Here is an 18,103-nt window from a genome sequence, read left to right on the forward strand (position 1 = left end):
AGAAATGCTATCCATTCTCAATAATCAAGACGGGAGTGTGAGAGATTAAACAGCAAGAAACAGAGATCTGGAAAGTAAATGAGATGGTGGACAAGGAGCTAAAGTAGAAATTACACAGTTATGCTATCATGTATAAGGTTGGAGAACATGATGGAAGAAAAAAGCTGGAACAGGGTTCAAGTAAAAGGATAATAAACGGATGCAGCTAGTGGCCAAAGGGATGTAACAGGTCCCTTTAGGAATGACTGAAGTGCTGCATGTGAGGTGTTTTTACAGCACTACTCTCCTACACAGCACAAAATGTAATGAGCTAAAACAAATGCAGTATTTCAAGTATTAAATGTACGAGGAGAATGTTTCCATAATACTGTGACTGGGTAAACCTGAATTGGTAAACAGTATCTGACAATTGCCCATAGCTTGAGAGTTAATGCCCAAGGTTAGCAAAAAAAACAAACAGGCACCAATTATAAGCCAGCTACCCTAACTTTTTTTTAAAGTTTTGTATTCCAGAACTGACAAACACGGGAAAACATTGCTATCAATATCCTAGGAGTGACATGTACTAATTCCTCTAGCATTAACAAGCACAGGAAAACTGCTATCAATTGAGAAGGATGGTACTCAGAAAAAAAGGAAACAACGGCTTAAGCACAAGCGAAAGGCAAAATATAAGGAAAATATGAAATGATTAAGGATATATGTTAGCCAAGAATGAACCATAGGTTTACAAGTAAGAAAAAAAAATTATGCGAGGCAGTAACAGCGCCAACAACATTTGCTAATGTTGACACCTGAGGGGAAAAGAAAAATTAACTGAATTAAAAGGCTGCAGTACAATATAATCAAACGGGTTTTCAAAGAAGTTGCAACAACACATTTTGGCGACTGGTAGGAGAGACAGGCATATGACCAGTGAAGAATAAAATTAAGTAGGTGATTGTAATGGAGAAGTATGTGATCGTATATATGTATATATAAATAATAAAGAAGTATGTCTTTCAATTTCCTTCCTATTATATAAAAGCGAACCTGTTTTGTTTATGAGAAATATCACCTAATTGTAGCGGGTAGATATTATTCTAGAGGGTGCCGTATAGAATAGCAATGCCTCTTCTTCCTAGGAACCAAATAGATGCGAACACTTGACGACATTGAAATATCATTCAAAGACCAATTAAGACGTAGAAGACCTAAACTGTTCAAATAAACCACAAAATACAGTTTATAAATTACATAAAAGCTACGTGATGAATTACATAAACCCCATAAACCCTCAGATCTTCTTGTTGCTATTTGTTATTGTTACGTAACCGAAGAAGAATCCGGTAGGAAAGTAGGTCTCCCAGGACGTGTATTTGAGTTTCGTTATTGTGTTATTCTCGACCTGTCGTCGTTATTTGTTATTAATAACAGTCGTTATTTAATAAGTGTCGCAGGATCTGTGCTGCAGGATATTTAAGGGCTAGAGATATGTAAAGGCTAGAGATATATAGGCGTATGTTTAGTGGTGGTTAGGTTAAGGGCTTAAGGTTGACGTCTTTACATAGCTAGGTTCGTCCAGGGTTATTTAATGGCCTTAATATATCTAGAATCTTTATTTACTTTAAAATAACAAAAATATTATTGTTTTTAAGCTAACTTATTCCAACTAGCAGAATTAACGGGTTATGTTCGTTTCCGGTCCGAATGACCCCACTCGATTTTTATATCTCGAATCTTCATAAAAAATTAGAACATTTATATATATATATTTCTTGCAAACTAATATTTAAAACTATAAAAATAAAATATGTAAATAATTGACGATTTTTGCTAAGTTTCAGTTTTGCAAAATGCACCTAATCCTAGGGACATTTGAAGGGACATTTGATCCCCCAGGGGTAGTACAAAACACGGCAAAATACAATTGACCCCCCCCCCCTGGGGCTAGTACAAAACACGGCAAAATACATTTGACCTCCCCCTGGGGCTAGTACACGGCAAAATACAATTGACCCCCTCCCCTGGGGCTAGTACAAAACATGGCGAAATACATTTGGCCTCCCCCAGGGGCTCGTACTAAACACGGCTAAACGTTGTAGGTGAATAACTGTTTCGCTGTGTTTAACACTAGCCCTCATGTGGAATTGGAGTTCGGCCCGGAAGTACAACCTAACCGCACCTACCTTAACCTAACCTAACCTCATTTGCCATTCCCTAAAAGGAAGCTGTGACCCCTTACTCCGCATTCTTCTAAGGAAGACCTCCACTTCGAGATATTGTTTATTAATGGAATATTTTTGCCAGGAAAATAGGTGGCAAAACCACAGGGTAACTCCACACGGACTGCCACGTTGTTGTTGAGTCGCTAGGGAGTCATATGTTCGAGAAGGGATTGGCCGAGGAAACCTATTATAAAAGGAACTATACTAACCTAAGCTAACCTAGCAGGGTGTGTTACTTTGTCGGGGGAGGGGGCCTCTGTCTCCCGAACCCTGGTGAAGAGAACTCCGCCTTTTGCCGAAAGTTCCCCTATAACACTGCACATGCACGATAGCGTTCCAGGATGCCCAGCATATCAGTTCTGAGGTTAATTATGGGTTGATTACAGTCGACCACCAAAACATAACGGTAAATTGTTAATAAGCAACTACAGTACTACAGAAAACGTCAGTTAAAAGTATAATACCCGATGCAGAGCAACCCCATACTTTTACCAGAGTGGGTTCTAGTCCACCGGCTGAACCTGCGTCTGTCGGCCTCAACTAGCTCTGCTAAAAGATAGAATAGGATGTACATGGTGCAGTACAGGTGAGGCAACGTGAAAATTTTATAGCAATAACCTGAGAAATTTTCCATTTTTTGTGTATGTTTTTATGCAGAAAAGCTCTGCAGAACATCGTGTTTAGTACCACTTTCTCAGGAATCACCATAAAAACATAAACTAAAGACAGTAAATTTCTTACATTATTTCTGTAAATTTTTCAAGTTATCTCACTTGTACTGCATCATATACACTCTTTTCTGTATTGTTCATTAAAAAAATTTCATTGATAGACAATATCTCCATACGGAAGTCTTCCTTAGAATTACCCAAAACAGCCCCAATATAAAACGGCATAACAGCCCCACTCGCACCACCATATGGGTTAGCCTGTAGCCTCACGTTGAGCATACCACTTATATCTACTCCATGACACTTTGCTACTTTTGTTTAAAGAGTTTACAAATAGGGCCAAACTTTGCTTTGCAAATTAAGTTTTATAAGAAAAAATCTTGTTTTTAAGTTTTATCATAAATTCAAAGGAAGGAACACTAGTATGTCATTTTAATCTTGGCTGTTTCATTTCAGGTTTTGGAGACGTTAGAAATTAAATTCTCAATTTATGGAAAGTACAATTTTGGAGAATTCTCCACTGTAAAACATCAGCATGTCTTTGAGAATCCTGTGTCAGTGTACCAGGGCTGTTGTGGGAACACAAAGGTTATTATTTGGCAGCAGTTCCTTCAAAGGTTTTCAAAATCTCACCAGACATTGTAGGTAAGTGTAATATTCAACTTGTGTTTGTACAACAGACAACAGTCGTATTTTAATTAGGCTTTTGTGTCCGGAACCAATCGAGAATTGAATATTTTCTTGGAGAAGCAGACATTAATCATTTCTTTATATTGTTATATATTTATCTAGCAATTTATTAACATATCTTTTTTTATTTTCTAATCACTGATCTCTTCTTTTTTGTATTTCCTGGTATCTGATTCAATTTCTTTTAAAGGTACACCATATTCTTTGGAAGTTTGAATTACAAGTACATAAATGGCCCTTGTGGGCTTGTCCATATGAATATAGTTCATCTTCTCCATTTTTGCACATATCACATACTTTTTACTTTTTAACTTTGTCAGTTGTTAAGCTCTCTGTGTTGTTTATGTTCATTAACAGGTTAATAAAACTATTAAGGAAATGGATTGTATGCCTGAAACAGAGAACTCGTTTTTGACATTATTTAATTGTGGGTGCAGTCTTATAGTATATTGTTTTGATATGGGTATTGGAAAGCATTCAGAAACTGGGTGAAAATATTTATCTATCTGTTCATTCAGAGTTGAGATTTTCCTTTCATTATTGCTGGGATTTTTAAGCAGCAACATCCATGTTCTCCATCACTGTAAAACCACAAACTCTGTTGCAGCAACGATCTAAAAATTTACACGCGCACGGGGGATAAAGGCCAGACAAGTCTCTTCTCCGGACAGCGACTTCCAAAGGACAGCGACTTTTTCAAGGCTCTGGGCACAACAGACGAACTTTCTTCTCATATTGGGTGAGGTTCTGTACAGTTTTACCCTATACTTGCAACTGTTGTGTTACTCTGCATAAATGTGTTTTGTACGTTCAATTTTCAGTTTTACGTACTTCAGTTTTTAATTAGGTTTGTTCTGGGAAAATAGACAATCCTTCTTCATTCGTGTAGCGACAGTTGCCTGTACTGTGTACCAAATGTAACAGATAGTGTCATGAACTGGTCACAATTTTTAATAGGGATGAGAGGAACGTGGAGAACCATGTTTTGTTAGGTGGGAGGATCTTAGAAGAGGTCAAACATTTCTAAAGCCTTTGGGACACCAGAACTGTGAAGTAGAAATTCAAATGGTAATCAGAAAAAGCAAAAAAGTAGCAGCAGCTTTGATGAAATGGAAGAAGGACTTAGATAGCTCTACCTATTAGTAGAGCAATCAAAGACTTTATTGGTTACAAAAGCCTTTATTCTATGTACGTATTTAAATATAGTGTGATTGTATGATTTAATATTGGGATTTATAGTCTCTGTTTCTCGTAAATGTCAGTGGTGTTGCTGAAGGTTTCTCAGAGATGTCATAGTCTGATGGAATGATGTGATATGGTGATTAATTGCCTTTTTAATTCTTAAAAAGCAGTGTTTTGGTTAAACTACATGGCAATAACAATGATACAGGCTTTATAAACATACTGGTTTTATTAGCCTTAAGAATTGTTTTTATGTATTTATTTAAGTTAAAAGAAATGTCGTAACAGACTTAAGTTTTTATTTGTGGCCTTAATTTATAGGTTAGCCAAAGAATTTGCAGAAGAGAAGAGTCACGACTATGTTGACCAGTTGGAAAGGATACAGTGTATTCTGCAGGACATTTCTACATTACTAGCTACCCCCAGAAATCAGGAGATAATCGGTAAGTTCCGTATCCACACGAAGCTATTTTACTCTAATTGCTAAGCAAGGCATGCCATCATTATTTGTAAGTGTACAAAATTACATAGTTTTACCCATATATTTTTACTTTTGAAGTATAGACATTCTTACCCTTTGAGCTTGATATTTATAATTTCTTTATATGAGTCTGTTGCAGAAGCATCTTAGGTGTGATAATTTCTACAACTGGATTTATCAAACTCACCATTGGTAGCTTTGAGACACTACTTTAGAAATTATAAGCACTCCAAGACACATGGTATATTGACTCATATTTAAACAAGCTCACATTATATTTTGGTGATTTTAAATGAAAGTTATTATGTATCCATTGTTATCAAATATAGAGATACCTTACAAAGAACAATGTATAGAGAATATACTAGACTCTTCTTCATATATGTTGACTAATGAAAAATAGTCATATGTAGAGAGAAATCTAGTATTAGATTATACTAATAATAGAAAGACTCTTTAGCTGTCTAATAGTAGAATCTCACTGGATAATTATTATCTGCCCAAATCACTACTACTTACAAACAGTGATTGAATATTGAGTTGAGGAGTAGGGTTCATCATTACTGGGGTGACATTTCTTTCTGGGAATTAATAATACATTATTCTTGTTTAAAATGGTATGTTTACTCCTCTGAGAAGTAAACAGGTCTTGTAGGCATCTTTGTTAATGTATGGGCATGCGGTTGTTTGAACTAATAATATAAGTTCATTTATTGTTTCATCATCAAGATGACCCCGTGAGAGAGCAAAGAATTAAGGAGAAATTATCCTTCAATCCTCGACACATTCTGGAGCTGGAGAGCTGGATAGATCAGTACACATCACTCCTTCCTCCCCTCAGCAATTTTATCCTTCCGGTAAGTTGAATAAAGTGTGGTTTATATTAGTTGTAAATTCTTGGTATATCAAACAAACAGTTGCCTTACAACTCTGTTTGAAATGTCGACCATCTATCCAAATAAATGAAAGATGATGACTATACTCTAATGAGTCTAGATCTTTCTGGTTGTCATGAGTTTTCAGCAGAATTTTTATTTTGGACTATTGGAATATTTTAACTCAGGTTTTGGACAGAGGGAAAACTTACTAAATTGTATCAGAATTTAACTCCAGATGTTAGAGAAAAGGGTACTGCCTGATCAGAGTGTAATTTTTTCTTGTCTCCTTTGGGGGATGATGCTGCAGTGATATTGGTCCTCAGTTGCATAGTCTGTTTTGAAGCACTTTGAGAAGTTATCAAAGTTCTGCAGGGTCAGTGCGCAGCAAAGAATAAAAGTCATATAAGTAAATAGCAGTCTCATTCCACTCAGATTATTGAGTCACGATATAATAGTAATACTGACGCGTGATTTTTTTGAAAAATGGCAAATTACTACATCCTTTTGCTTAATGACGTTTACAGACTTACTGTGATCGCAGAGTTGCTTGCCTTATTACTAACTGGACAATCTCCCTCTTTGTAGGAGGAAAGTATTCAGAGGAAGTTCAGTGTCGTACAGCTTTCAACTATAGTTGAAGCACTGTTGATTTTGGATCATTCTTCAGATGTTAAATATGGTGATAGAGAACTTTCTAAGATATGTAGAGTATATGGTGTACTTATGTTTGGTAATTTTTATTTCTTATGATCAGGGAGGCTTTTGTTCAGATTTGCCATTAGGCCTGAGAATTTGGTATGGACATACTGAATGGACTTTGCAGATTTATCCTATACGGTCTACAAGTATTTTCCTTAGGATGCTTAGGGAGCTTTCTAGGAAGATTTTGTCAAAGGATAACGAAGTATAGATCCTAGTGTTGAGTGGAATGTCAATGTCTGTGGGCTGTAAGATAGAGCTTTATCAGTTATTTATGTCCATCTAATTTTTTGCACCAGTCCTGTAGTTGTAAATGCAGATTGTTTAAATCCACATGCTCTTTTGGCAATAGATGAATTTAATACAGTTATTTTAGTTAACCTCATTTCAGACAGTTTCTGTAAACATGCCAGTAATCATTTGTCTTCTAGCAGTGCCCCTTTTTCCTGATGAACACGAACATCTGGGTTTCTCCATGTTTTCAATTAATGTCTCGTTTTGGTAGCAGGTAGACTTCACCAACCATAATCACTGTACTTTCTCTTTTTCTTCTTAAGGGTGGAGGACGAATTAGTGCGTCTATACACGTAGCGCGAACAGTTTGCCGCAGGGCCGAGAGGTCCATTGTTCCCCTGACGACTACAGGTCTTGTAGACGAGCAGGTTTTGATTTATATTAACAGGTAAGATTATTATTCTTGGTGATATGTCAGAAGAACACTTGATGAAGGGGTAGGACCAGAAGAAGGGGGGAAAAAGTGTAAGTTTCTTGGTAGAATTAGAAATATTGGTGAACAAAGTAAAGTAAGTTTGATGTTGAATCCTCATTTATCACGGTCTCAGCATGAGAATGCCTTCAGTACTAGAGTGACTAAATTGATTCATTAAATTTAGATATGCCTGTACCAAGTGATATCTTTATAAACATATTTGGTCTTCTCATGAGTTATTCTTCAACCAGGGGAAGATGAGATATTTGGGAAACTCTAAGTCTGAAACTCTTATGTCATCGGAGCCAAATGGGGAGATGGTTTGGCGGAGCAAAATAAATCAATTAAATGTTACAAATTGTTTAAATGGCTAGGCAGTCCTAGAAATTCAATCTGAAAGTGTCTGCAGAATTCCCTCAACGTTGACCAGTGTTGCAATATGCAAGAAGTAAATTAAGAGGATGCTCAGGGCTGCTAGCTAGCATCCAGTTTTCTTTTGTCTGTTAAACAAATGACAGGATTTTTTTTACCACAAATTAGGTTAATTACTGTCTGTACAGGTAATGGGCTGGGATCACATCTTCCACACCATGGGTAGGGTCAAAGAATAAAAAGAAATGATGGGTGAGACATAAGCGAAGGGGTTCCTCAAGTTTGGGGAGGTACTGAGTGTTTAGCCAGTTCAAGAAGGTGCATGACACCCTTATTGTCTGCCATTACCTAAACGTCAAGGTTGAATTAGATTAAAAGCTTTGCATCTATGGAATAAAAATTAAGTTTTAAAATATTCATGTAGTCTTCATAATGCATGTAAAATTCTTTTATTCACTTTGAACCATAAGCTCCAATGTTTAATTTAACAAATTGGCCATTCCATTTTTTCAGTTTTACTGCAGGTTATTTTTCTCATATCTTATCTTCTCTTTCAGGTTGAGTGATTATTTGTTTACCATAGCGAGGTATGCTTCTCTCAGAGATGGACACAAGGAAACGATATACTTTCGGCCACAGTCTTCAGCGTCATCTAGGAAAGTAAACAAAGATGTATCGGAAAGTCAACAGGTCATTGGGGGGGACAATTAAAGGTTGTGACAGGTTCAGTAAAAGTCTGTTTGCCTAGCATCTAAGGAAATTAGGTCCCAGATTACCAAGAGATAAAATGTCAGACTTCATTTAGTAAAGTATAAGCTAGGTCATTTTAAAAAAAGAAATATGTTTTTTTAAATGGTTTAAGCTTTTGTAAAGGAGAGGGATATGGAGCCAATTATACAGACCTTAGAAAATTTGACCATTTCTCCACTGTATAAACTAGGTAAATTTTCACGAAATGAGATGTTTATGTTAGTAGAGTTTTAGCATTTGCAAATGAGAGGGACATGGAGCCAATTATGCAGCCCTCAGAAAGCTCACGACCTCTTAATCTGGTGTAAGTGCAGCAATCTTTCATAAAATGGAGAATTATTTGGAAATGGTTATAACCCTGACACAAAACTTTTTCTCTGTACTCCTGTATTTGTCTACTTTTCCAGTAACCAAAACCTTAAAAATTAATACATTCAGAATCAAGTGTTCTTCCATCTCCCAGTAACCCATGACACTTTATTATTCCAACTTTCCTCAGTAACTTTGTCCTTTGCAAATTTGCAAAACTCATTTGAATATGTGCCACCAACAATTTTAAAGACCTTGGTTTCAGTTGTGCATTTATCGCCAAAGGTGGTGCATGTCTCCTCCTTATCAGGATCTTCTTGAAACACTGCCCCACCCCACATAAGAAGGCGTCCCTTACGTTAGACTGTAACAAAATATGTGACAAGAAGCCCAGATTTAATAGATTCCCTGAGAATAATTCATACATGTTTGTAATGTTTAGGATGTATCAATCCATAGGTGGGATCAAAGAAGAAACTTGGTTTTGCCTGGGCTTCACAATTTGGTGGTCCCAAGATCGAGTCCTGTTTATCGCTGTATATGATTTTCCTGGCATGATGATGATTAAAGTCTCTCTTGAGAGACCATTAAACCAGTATATGCACATGTATCACCAATACAAGTTTTGTTGTTCAGCGAGGGGATAACAATTATTGGGATGTGATGCAAATGTAGTTTTTCATCAGCACATTCTTTTGGGAATCGTTTATTACCCGAGGATTTTCAAAACATTCTTAGCAAAACAAATGTTCCAACAATTTGGGTATTCCCAAGACTATTTCACAGAAATACTGATAGCCTTTCATACTGCTTTTAAAACCTTTGTCAGCATTTCTACCATCCCCTAAAAGAAAATCAATGCTGGTCCCTTCGGCTTCATAAATATAGCGATGTTGCAATTTGTTCTTGAGATCAATGATGAAAAGTTTAGAGTATAGCATTCAGCAGCATGAACACAAGCAGATTGGGAGTTTCTACCAAAACTGATTTACCAGATGCCATTATAATCCTTAAAATTTGGAGCCAACCCTCTTGGAAACTAGGAGGACTAGTTACGGTATTCTCATTTTCCAGCTTAATGTTGTTGCCTTCTTGATGATAAGTAGTCCAAAAATAGGTTTGCAATTTGAATCCTGGTATGTGAACCATTTGTACAAAACTTCATTTAGTGGTATTTTTTTATATTAATGCTTGGAATTTTTCACAAGTTCACATCTTTGGGAGCAGATGATGCTATTATACAACTTTATTAATCACAGTTAACCAAAAGGTGTACAAACAATTACACATTCATTGAAATGAAAAAATGATAGGTAAATTTGGAAGATATGCATTTTTACAACTGCAAAAACCACATGGCAGGCTACTTTGTATGGGCAAAGCTAGTATAAGAGCCTAATAGGGCACGGTTAAAAATGTAAAGTTATATTGAAGTTGGCACTTGTTGCCTGACCTATAAGACGATTGGTACTAGTGTCAACACTTTGTTATTCAAAGCACCTGTATAGTAATATTTTTCTACCTTCGTTCTGGACTGACAACCGTTCCACATGATCAGATGCATGACAAATAGACTTTTACTGCTGTCAAACATCAGGCTTCAAAGCAGGGACATTTTTATAAGTATGTTTTTAAGATAAATGTAAGCCCTAAGTCAAACATGAAAGAATTTACCAGCTCTGGTACCCTTCTCAGTTTTCTTCAAGAAGCGTTCTGTTACTGATTGTAAGTGGTTGGGACTGTTACTAATCTGCAGTCAATCACTGCTGTTTTATTTAGACTTTCTTAACAGAAGAATTTTGATACAGAATATCTTTCATGTTGCGTCTTTGTCGGTACTGAAAATGTACAGAAGGCTGTGTTTACCTTCTTCCAATTTGTATGAATTTATTGACAATGAAGAATTAACTTGTTTACAAAAACGTTTAGTATTTGGAAGTTAAGACCATTGCTCGTTTACAGAAGCAAAAAGATTTCTTACACCTCGGCCAGGTGCTTTGTTTAGTATATGTAAGACAGTTAAGAAAATAAAAATACTACTTGTTTATTGCTGTAGACTACTACAGATAGGGTCCCTAGCTGAATTCTGTCTTCACTTGATACAAAACAGATAGAATTGAATTTGTTATTGGAAGAGAATATGCATCAATTCTTCCTCTCTCAGAAATGATTTGGAAATTAATGTAAACTTTAATAACGACATGTGTATGGCAGCTGTAATGCTGAACTTTGTGAAACTTGGATTTCAGTCTGTTTAAATGTAAAAGGATTATTGTTCAGGTCCCATCCATTTATTTTTTCTCTTGGGCCTGACTTTTGCCGAGTTTTCAGGGATCTGGCCTGCAGTCTCCTCAGTTTAATAAGGTAACAAGGAGACAACAGTTTTAACTTATTCTTCGTGTGTAGTCTTGTCAAGCTCTTGCAAATTGCAGCATAGGCTGCATGGTGCATAATGAGCTTGAAGCATGATGTGATGATGACTACAGTAATGTATATTGTGCACTCATGTGATCATGTGCTCATTGCAATTGTAAACGGTGTTAATGAAACGTTTTAAGGAAAATGTGCTTTTAGTTATTGTGAAACTTGCATAAGCTTCACGTTTTGTACAAGATTGTCAGCAGCTTTGAATGGTGCTCTTTAAAGAGTTCCTTTTATTATATATTCTATCATGTTTTGCCCCTGTGCACGTTAGGACTGGAAGTTTCGAATTTGAACAGTTCGTCATGGAAACTGTGCATCGGTTTTACAAGTTTAAAGAAAGTTGTGTACAGACCATTGTAAGATTGGACACTTGAACTGTTGTCCTATACTCTGACAGCACTGTGTTTGTTAACACTTTGCCTGTTTATTTACCCTTAATGTCAAGAAAGATGCAGCACTACTGTTGAAGGGATCACCCTAGCGTTAATCTAGTCATTGTAAGTGTTATATTGTACAGAAATAGAGATTATCTTTGTTAGTGAAAATTGTTGTAAAAACTGTTGTTGTGATGGTGTTGTAAGGCATTACCGTATATTCTCTTGTATCATGCGACTTTGAAGGGCCCGATTTCTAGCCTAATTTCAGGGAGTTGCATCATACTTTAAGTACAAAACCACAAAATGTTTGTGTGTGTGGCATGTCCCAACTGTAGCACAAAAGCCTAGGCTATATTGCACACCAAAACAATAGGCTACAATTCATACATCAACTTGATTATATTAATATAAAATTTTGGACACATAAAATACTACGACAAGTCATGTTGACATATACAATTTATATATGCATGCACATGAAAGTAAAAAATAAATAAGTTATTATGAAAGTAAACACTGCATTTTATTAATGACTTACAAATTGCTTGATTTACAAGAGTTTGGTTAGTGAGTTTTAAGAGCAGTCAGTTTTTGATGATATACATACAATATGTTTGTTTAGTTCTCGATATTTTGAATAGGATATGATTTTGTACGTACTTGCCAAGACATTTCCAGACATTTTTGTCATGCACTGATAGCTGTGCATACCTTTAACAAAAGATAAACAGGTTACTGGAAATAAATAAGAATCTTCCGTAGTTAAATGGTTGAATGAATCGTGAAACTTGGGCTGTGAAGCCAAGCATCAGAGCACTTTCAGCCCTGCAGGGTTTTAGACAGCAAAAAGAGGGAGTTAAGAGTGGTTGGTCCGCAAGGTGGAGATCCAGAAAATGATTGAGTTATGTATCTAAAGGTGAAACAGAGAAAACCCTGCAGTACACTGTGAAATAATAGAGAGATTGGGCGACAAGATCGACAGAAGAACAGAAATAGGAGCGGAGGTAAAATAAAAGCCTAAATGTGGGTGCACCTGTGGGCCAAAGCGATATTGCAAACACCCTTTAGTCAAGATATATGGTTGTTAATATGCATTTGGAAATCAGTAATAATTATTACATAAAAGAAGTAAATATGAATAATTGCCCTTTTCAGTCACTATGCTCTTGAAAGCACTTTCTGACCCAGAGTTAGAGCTACACATCAAGAGTTATTCTTTACTATAGTATAATCAAAAAGCAAAAGCAGTAAACAAAAGGTTATACTAACCACTTGAAAACTGCCATAAATAACATTTCAGAGCTTCATAACCAACTTGGGTAGGTTATGGGATGGTGTGTGTGTGCGTTGTATGTGGTTCAGAGGATCGTGATTTAAAGATATGTATTGTCGTTGGAATCACTTGCTTTTAAGGTACTTTACCTGCTAAAACCAGCAAACTTTGCTCGCTAGTGATTATTTGAATGTAGTAGCACCTTACTGAATTTGTTTGCATCTGGAAAAATAAAAATATTTCAGGTTAAACTGAATAGTCTGATGAATCCTCTAGGTATAGTGGATGCTGAAATGAAATTGACCAATGCTTGCCTGTTTAAACCTATAAATATACTCTATGTTCCCAGAGTAACTGACCCATCGTGCCCCGTACCCACTTTCCCCCATTATCTTGGTCATTTTGAACCTGTTGTGTGCCTTGTAAGAGACTATTGTTATAAGTAAGCACCATGCTTTTTTCATCTAAGGGGCACGTTTTGAAATTCTAAGACGTCCGGTTAAAAGTGTAATTACACTCATGTTTGTACTACAGAATAAAATTTTAAATTTTGTGAAAAGCTGTTGCCATTGTGCTTTGTTCATCTGGTGAGTGTGCTTTGGAATTCCAAGATCTTTGGTTGAAAGAAGTGTAACTGCACTCATGTATGTAGTAAAGAATAGTTAAGTATGTGGTAATTTTACGTTAAAAGCAGTAATTTGGTTGAGTGTTCATTTTTTCTCGAGTGACTGCATCGTCTTTAATTAGTTATACAGGCACTCACTCTCGAGTTGTAAGATTCACGATGAAAAGAAGAGTAAAATGAACAGAAAAGAAACTGTAAATGTTTTTAAGCAATGTTTTATATGGCTAAAGTTTGGCAAGCAAGGCATATTCTTATATGTACACCAAAATTGGAACTCGCACAATACACCAGACGTGTGGAATTGGAGTTGGAATTTCGAAGTCTATGATCAGCAAGGTCGGATGATATGGGAGTATATACGGTACATAAGTTTTTCAGAATCTACCTAATGATAATAATAATCAACATTAAGAGACTCCAAGCCTCTCAGTATAGTTAAAAGTAGCTAGCATTTTGAATGTTGACTGTCCTCTTGTTCTTCTCATATTCAGGATTTCAGAGCATATTATCGAGTTGATAGACAGTGTTTTGTGCTGTAGTAACTATTTGACTTTATTGGAGTCTGCATAAAATTCTATTTCTTGTTGTATGTTTGCAGATGATGATTGAATGTTAGACTTATACAGTAACTTAGATTTTTGTTTGAATGTTGTTTTAGTGGGCTCAGGATGCACCCTTGGCCCGTGGTAGTCTGAGAGAATTAGACATGTGAAATGTGTGTGTGGTTACTTCTAACCCTTTCAGGTCCTATCCATGGACAATTCAGTCTTAGCCATGTGTACATCAGATTACAGTCTGGCATACCGTACTTGATAATCGGTAATTCACTCTGAGTGGTTATTGTAAAGTTATTTCTTATGACGGAAGATACATTTTGGGTAAACCTTCCCAGACCTGCTGCGTACATTGTACAGAGGAGTCAGCATTTAAAAATATATTTTGTAATGAATTTTCGGTGAGTTTTACATGTTCATGTCATTGGATTCTGAAAGGGTTAACATCATAATCAGAAAGATTGATTACTGTCAGCTATGTAAACCAAGTACAGTATGGTATGTTAGTGTTCCTTTTAATTTACAGATGTACTTTCATAGAAGTGAATGTGTTTTATTGAATTATAAATCCCTGTATTTTTGGATAAACGCAGAGTGCCAAATAGTTAGTTACAAGGAAAGAAGCAGGCTAAAAATCATTAGTGAATATCCCTTGCTGTCCCACCTAAAAACCCCTATTTCTTGACTCACATTTATCAGTAGCAGATTTGTATATTGGGTGCTCATTAGCTTCTTCAGGCTTCTTTCAGCTGCTTCATCCAAACTAGAGTTCCTGGTTGCCAGGTTTTTTTGTTATTGATCTGCAGTTTAGTTATTATCAACATCATGACAAAAAGTTCTCGGTCATTTCGATGTTTCGGTGTTGGATATGTGTGATGTGAGGTTGTTCAGCAAACTTAGCTGTATGTAATTTATGTTGACAATTTGAATTTCATGTTAAACCTTTTTTTTTTTTGTATATGTGTGTTAAATTGTTGCTTTGCAAAGGCAGATGGCCAGCTATTTGTATTTGTATTTACTGTATATCTTATTTTTTCACAATTCTCTTTACCCTGTGCATCCCATGACATATCACCATAATTTAATGTAATGACCTGGACATGTATGTGGATATGTTGATGATGTGGTTATGTTGTTCTAGCAAAGGTAGGCTGTGCTTATAATTGGCTTCTTATGTGTTGTTAGTAGGAATATGTCAGCAACAGGTGCAAGGACACCAGGTCTGGGTGGCACACAATTCCTTTGGCTTCCAAGATAACAGAAATGTGTTGTGCCCCCCCTAGACCCACTCGCCATTTTCTGTGCTGGCTAGCCCTGTCACCTCAAGTGGAGACCTGGTTGTTCCAAATGCCTTCAAAGTAGTTACTGCGACAGATATGGATGGTCAACATCGTCACCTTTGATGTCTCGGCTTTGTTAAGGATGAATAATGTGACTAGTGGTGTACACCTTGGTAGCTTAGATATAGACCAACCCTGTGAGAACATAGTTTCAAACAGAGTGCTTCGGTTAAAAGAATGAAAAAGAATGATTTCATAGAAAGTACTCGGTAGCTTGAGCCCAAACTGTATTGTGAAGGTGCCACCACAAATATAAGAAGAAGGATGTTGTCATAATTTGGTATGAGTAGGAAGGTTATCCAGATTAAGGACAGTTATCCAAGGTAGTTATAGCTGGGACACCATTTATCAGCTAGGACATAACTGTGTCTTGATGGTCCTTGGTAGCAGAAGTCTTGCCAGTTCAGTCATAATTAACTCCTGTAGTAGAGGTGCAGTCAAAAGGAGCCCAGCAACCACAAAGTCAGCTGATATCAGACTCAAACTGGAAGCAGCATTTAATTGCCATGGCCTTGATTAGGAAGAAATTGAAACCATCACTGATTGGGAATGATCTGGAACTCAAAGTGGACAACTTTGACGCAGCCAAGAAGCTAGGCAGAACCAGCTAGTTTGGACAGACACAGATAGAGAAGGATTTGTTTTAATTTAACTGAGATTACACAAATGAGGAGCCCCCAGGAAGGATCTAGTATATGTATACTGTACTCTTCTTCACTCACAGTTTAATAAGAAAAATTGGATGTGTTTTCCAGCGAGCTATAAAAGATTATCTAGCACAATGGGTAGCAGCCACCAATTCTGTCTGGAGTCCATTAACCTCTGAGTGTTGAAGCATAACTAAATGTGGAAATTTCATACCTTGGAGACAAAACTAAATTTATATATTCAAAGGGTATTATGTGTTCTCACTTTAGTACCCTTAATCTTGGATGTTACTTGCATTTATGGGATTAACACCAACAGATGACCTTTTAATGTTTATACTACATAGAAGTATGTTATTTATCTGTCATTCCATTGCTTCCTTTTTATGATAAACATCTCGCACACAATAATGTATCAGGTGTCACATCAAATATGCTACTGAAACAAAATTATTCAACTTTGAAAGCCTGGCAACCTACGTCAAATATATTTTGAAAGAGTAAGTGATTTCACAAGGCAAGATATTACTTATTTTTTCCACAAAAACTGTCTTAGGGTCTTCAGGAGCAGAAACAAGTATGGTACATGAGAAGAAAAGAGGCACTAGGGCTGGAAATAAAAGTGGACTTAGAATTTATGTCATTTACTAAATTTTTAGTTGTTAATTACAGGGTAACTTGGCCCATATGCCAGTTATTCTAATTTTTGTGTTTGCTTACCAAGATGATTTCTTTGTGCTGAACACATGAATTTGGAGAAAAAAAACAGTGCATTTTTAGATGAACTGAGGTCAGTATCCTTTGGGGCACTGATACTTCATGATAAATGAATTCTTACACATTGGAGAAGTCTCTGGCAGCTGATAGGTACTGTTGTTTAAGTAGGTCTGTACTTTCATTAGCAGCATAAGTTTTTGTAAAGAAATTGCATCATCAATGTATCCATATTTTTAAGATACGCAGAAACGGATGTATGTAATTGTGTGGTTTACGTTTGTTAAGGTTTGATGTAGGTTTTTATGCTAATTATGAAGGATTTTCAGGAATGGGGAAAGATACACTCTAAGATTTTGTTTTTGATCAATTTACCTCTGAGATGAAACAAATGGCTCCCCCTTGTTACAATAAGTGTGAATCCTTGATTAAATCTAATACACTAGTCGTACATCATATGTTTAGGTATAATACTTTCAGGGCACAAATTTCCTACCAAGAAAATGTTATAGGCTATTTTAACATTTTTGTATTTTATCGATAAGTATTTTTCAGAAGTGGCATAGGCACATGTTGAGACAGGATTTTTTTTCGTGGAAATTTTAATGTTTGTGTACAGTGTATAGTCATTACTGTAAAACATTACAGTGTACAGATATAAACATTTCATCTTGACCCGTTGTTTTATTTTGTCAAAACTATCAGGTTCATGCTGTCAGTAGACGAGTAATGCCAAAGAAAGGGGTTTCCACTGATGTGCAGAGGATAGTACATGTCTACGTTGTGCATAGTTTATGACACAGTTGGATAGTGAAAACATAACTATTCCTCCAATGATATCCTATTTATTCAATCTTGCTTTTCATTCTCTCCTAACAATTGTTTCGGCATTGAATAATCTTATAGGTCCCAGCGCTTGGCCTTTGGCCTAAATTTTATTTTCCAATTTATATAGTTTTCAGGAAGGTCACGGTCGAGAGTTGTAACATCTGACGGAAAGAGAGCCCTCATGGGAACTTAAGATTAGGTTACAATCAACCTTGACAACCCGCAGGCTAGTTAAGAATCTTAAGGCCGCCACTAACGTTCAGTTATACCTGCACAGTTTTCGGGGCTTGATGGAAAACTAACTGACCAACCTGGCACTGTCCAGGATAACTCTGAATGAAAATTGATGAACCTCTCTCTCTCTCTCCAACCC

The 18,103-nt window shown here is 36.3% G+C and overlaps 1 protein-coding gene across 5 annotated transcripts; it reads left to right on the forward strand.

The window, feature by feature from the left end:
* The first annotated feature begins 1,229 nt into the window (after nucleotides 1–1,229).
* On the forward strand, nucleotides 1,230–12,263 carry LOC136854466 (corrinoid adenosyltransferase MMAB-like). 5 transcript variants are annotated; one of them, XM_067130754.1, is made up of 7 exons: nucleotides 1,230–1,336; nucleotides 3,335–3,523; nucleotides 4,176–4,307; nucleotides 5,072–5,193; nucleotides 5,961–6,088; nucleotides 7,366–7,490; nucleotides 8,447–12,263. In XM_067130754.1, exons 2-7 carry the CDS (start codon nucleotides 3,414–3,416, stop codon nucleotides 8,598–8,600), a joined length of 771 nt encoding a protein of 256 aa, XP_066986855.1. In that variant the 5' UTR covers nucleotides 1,230–1,336; nucleotides 3,335–3,413; the 3' UTR covers nucleotides 8,601–12,263. The 5 variants fall into 5 exon arrangements, with proteins under 5 accessions (XP_066986855.1, XP_066986859.1, XP_066986857.1 ...); XM_067130758.1 differs by having other exon boundaries at nucleotides 1,328–1,362; XM_067130756.1 differs by having other exon boundaries at nucleotides 1,328–1,354.
* The last annotated feature ends 5,840 nt before the right edge of the window (nucleotides 12,264–18,103 follow it).

This window comes from Macrobrachium rosenbergii, chromosome 29, assembly GCF_040412425.1.
Source record: "Macrobrachium rosenbergii isolate ZJJX-2024 chromosome 29, ASM4041242v1, whole genome shotgun sequence".
In the NCBI taxonomy this organism is placed as follows: Eukaryota; Metazoa; Arthropoda; class Malacostraca; order Decapoda; family Palaemonidae; genus Macrobrachium; species Macrobrachium rosenbergii.

What these genes read in the sequence shown, in the direction of transcription:
- LOC136854466 (XM_067130754.1), top strand. Translation starts at nt 3,414, where the DNA reads ATGTCTTTGAGAATCCTGTGTCAGTGTACCAGGGCTGTTGTGGGAACA. An exon ending in AATCTCACCAGACATTGTAG is followed by an intron (nt 3,524 to 4,175) that starts GTAAGTGTAATA and finishes ACTCTGTTGCAG; the next exon opens with CAACGATCTAAAAATTTACA. An exon ending in CAGAAATCAGGAGATAATCG is followed by an intron (nt 5,194 to 5,960) that starts GTAAGTTCCGTA and finishes TTCATCATCAAG; the next exon opens with ATGACCCCGTGAGAGAGCAA.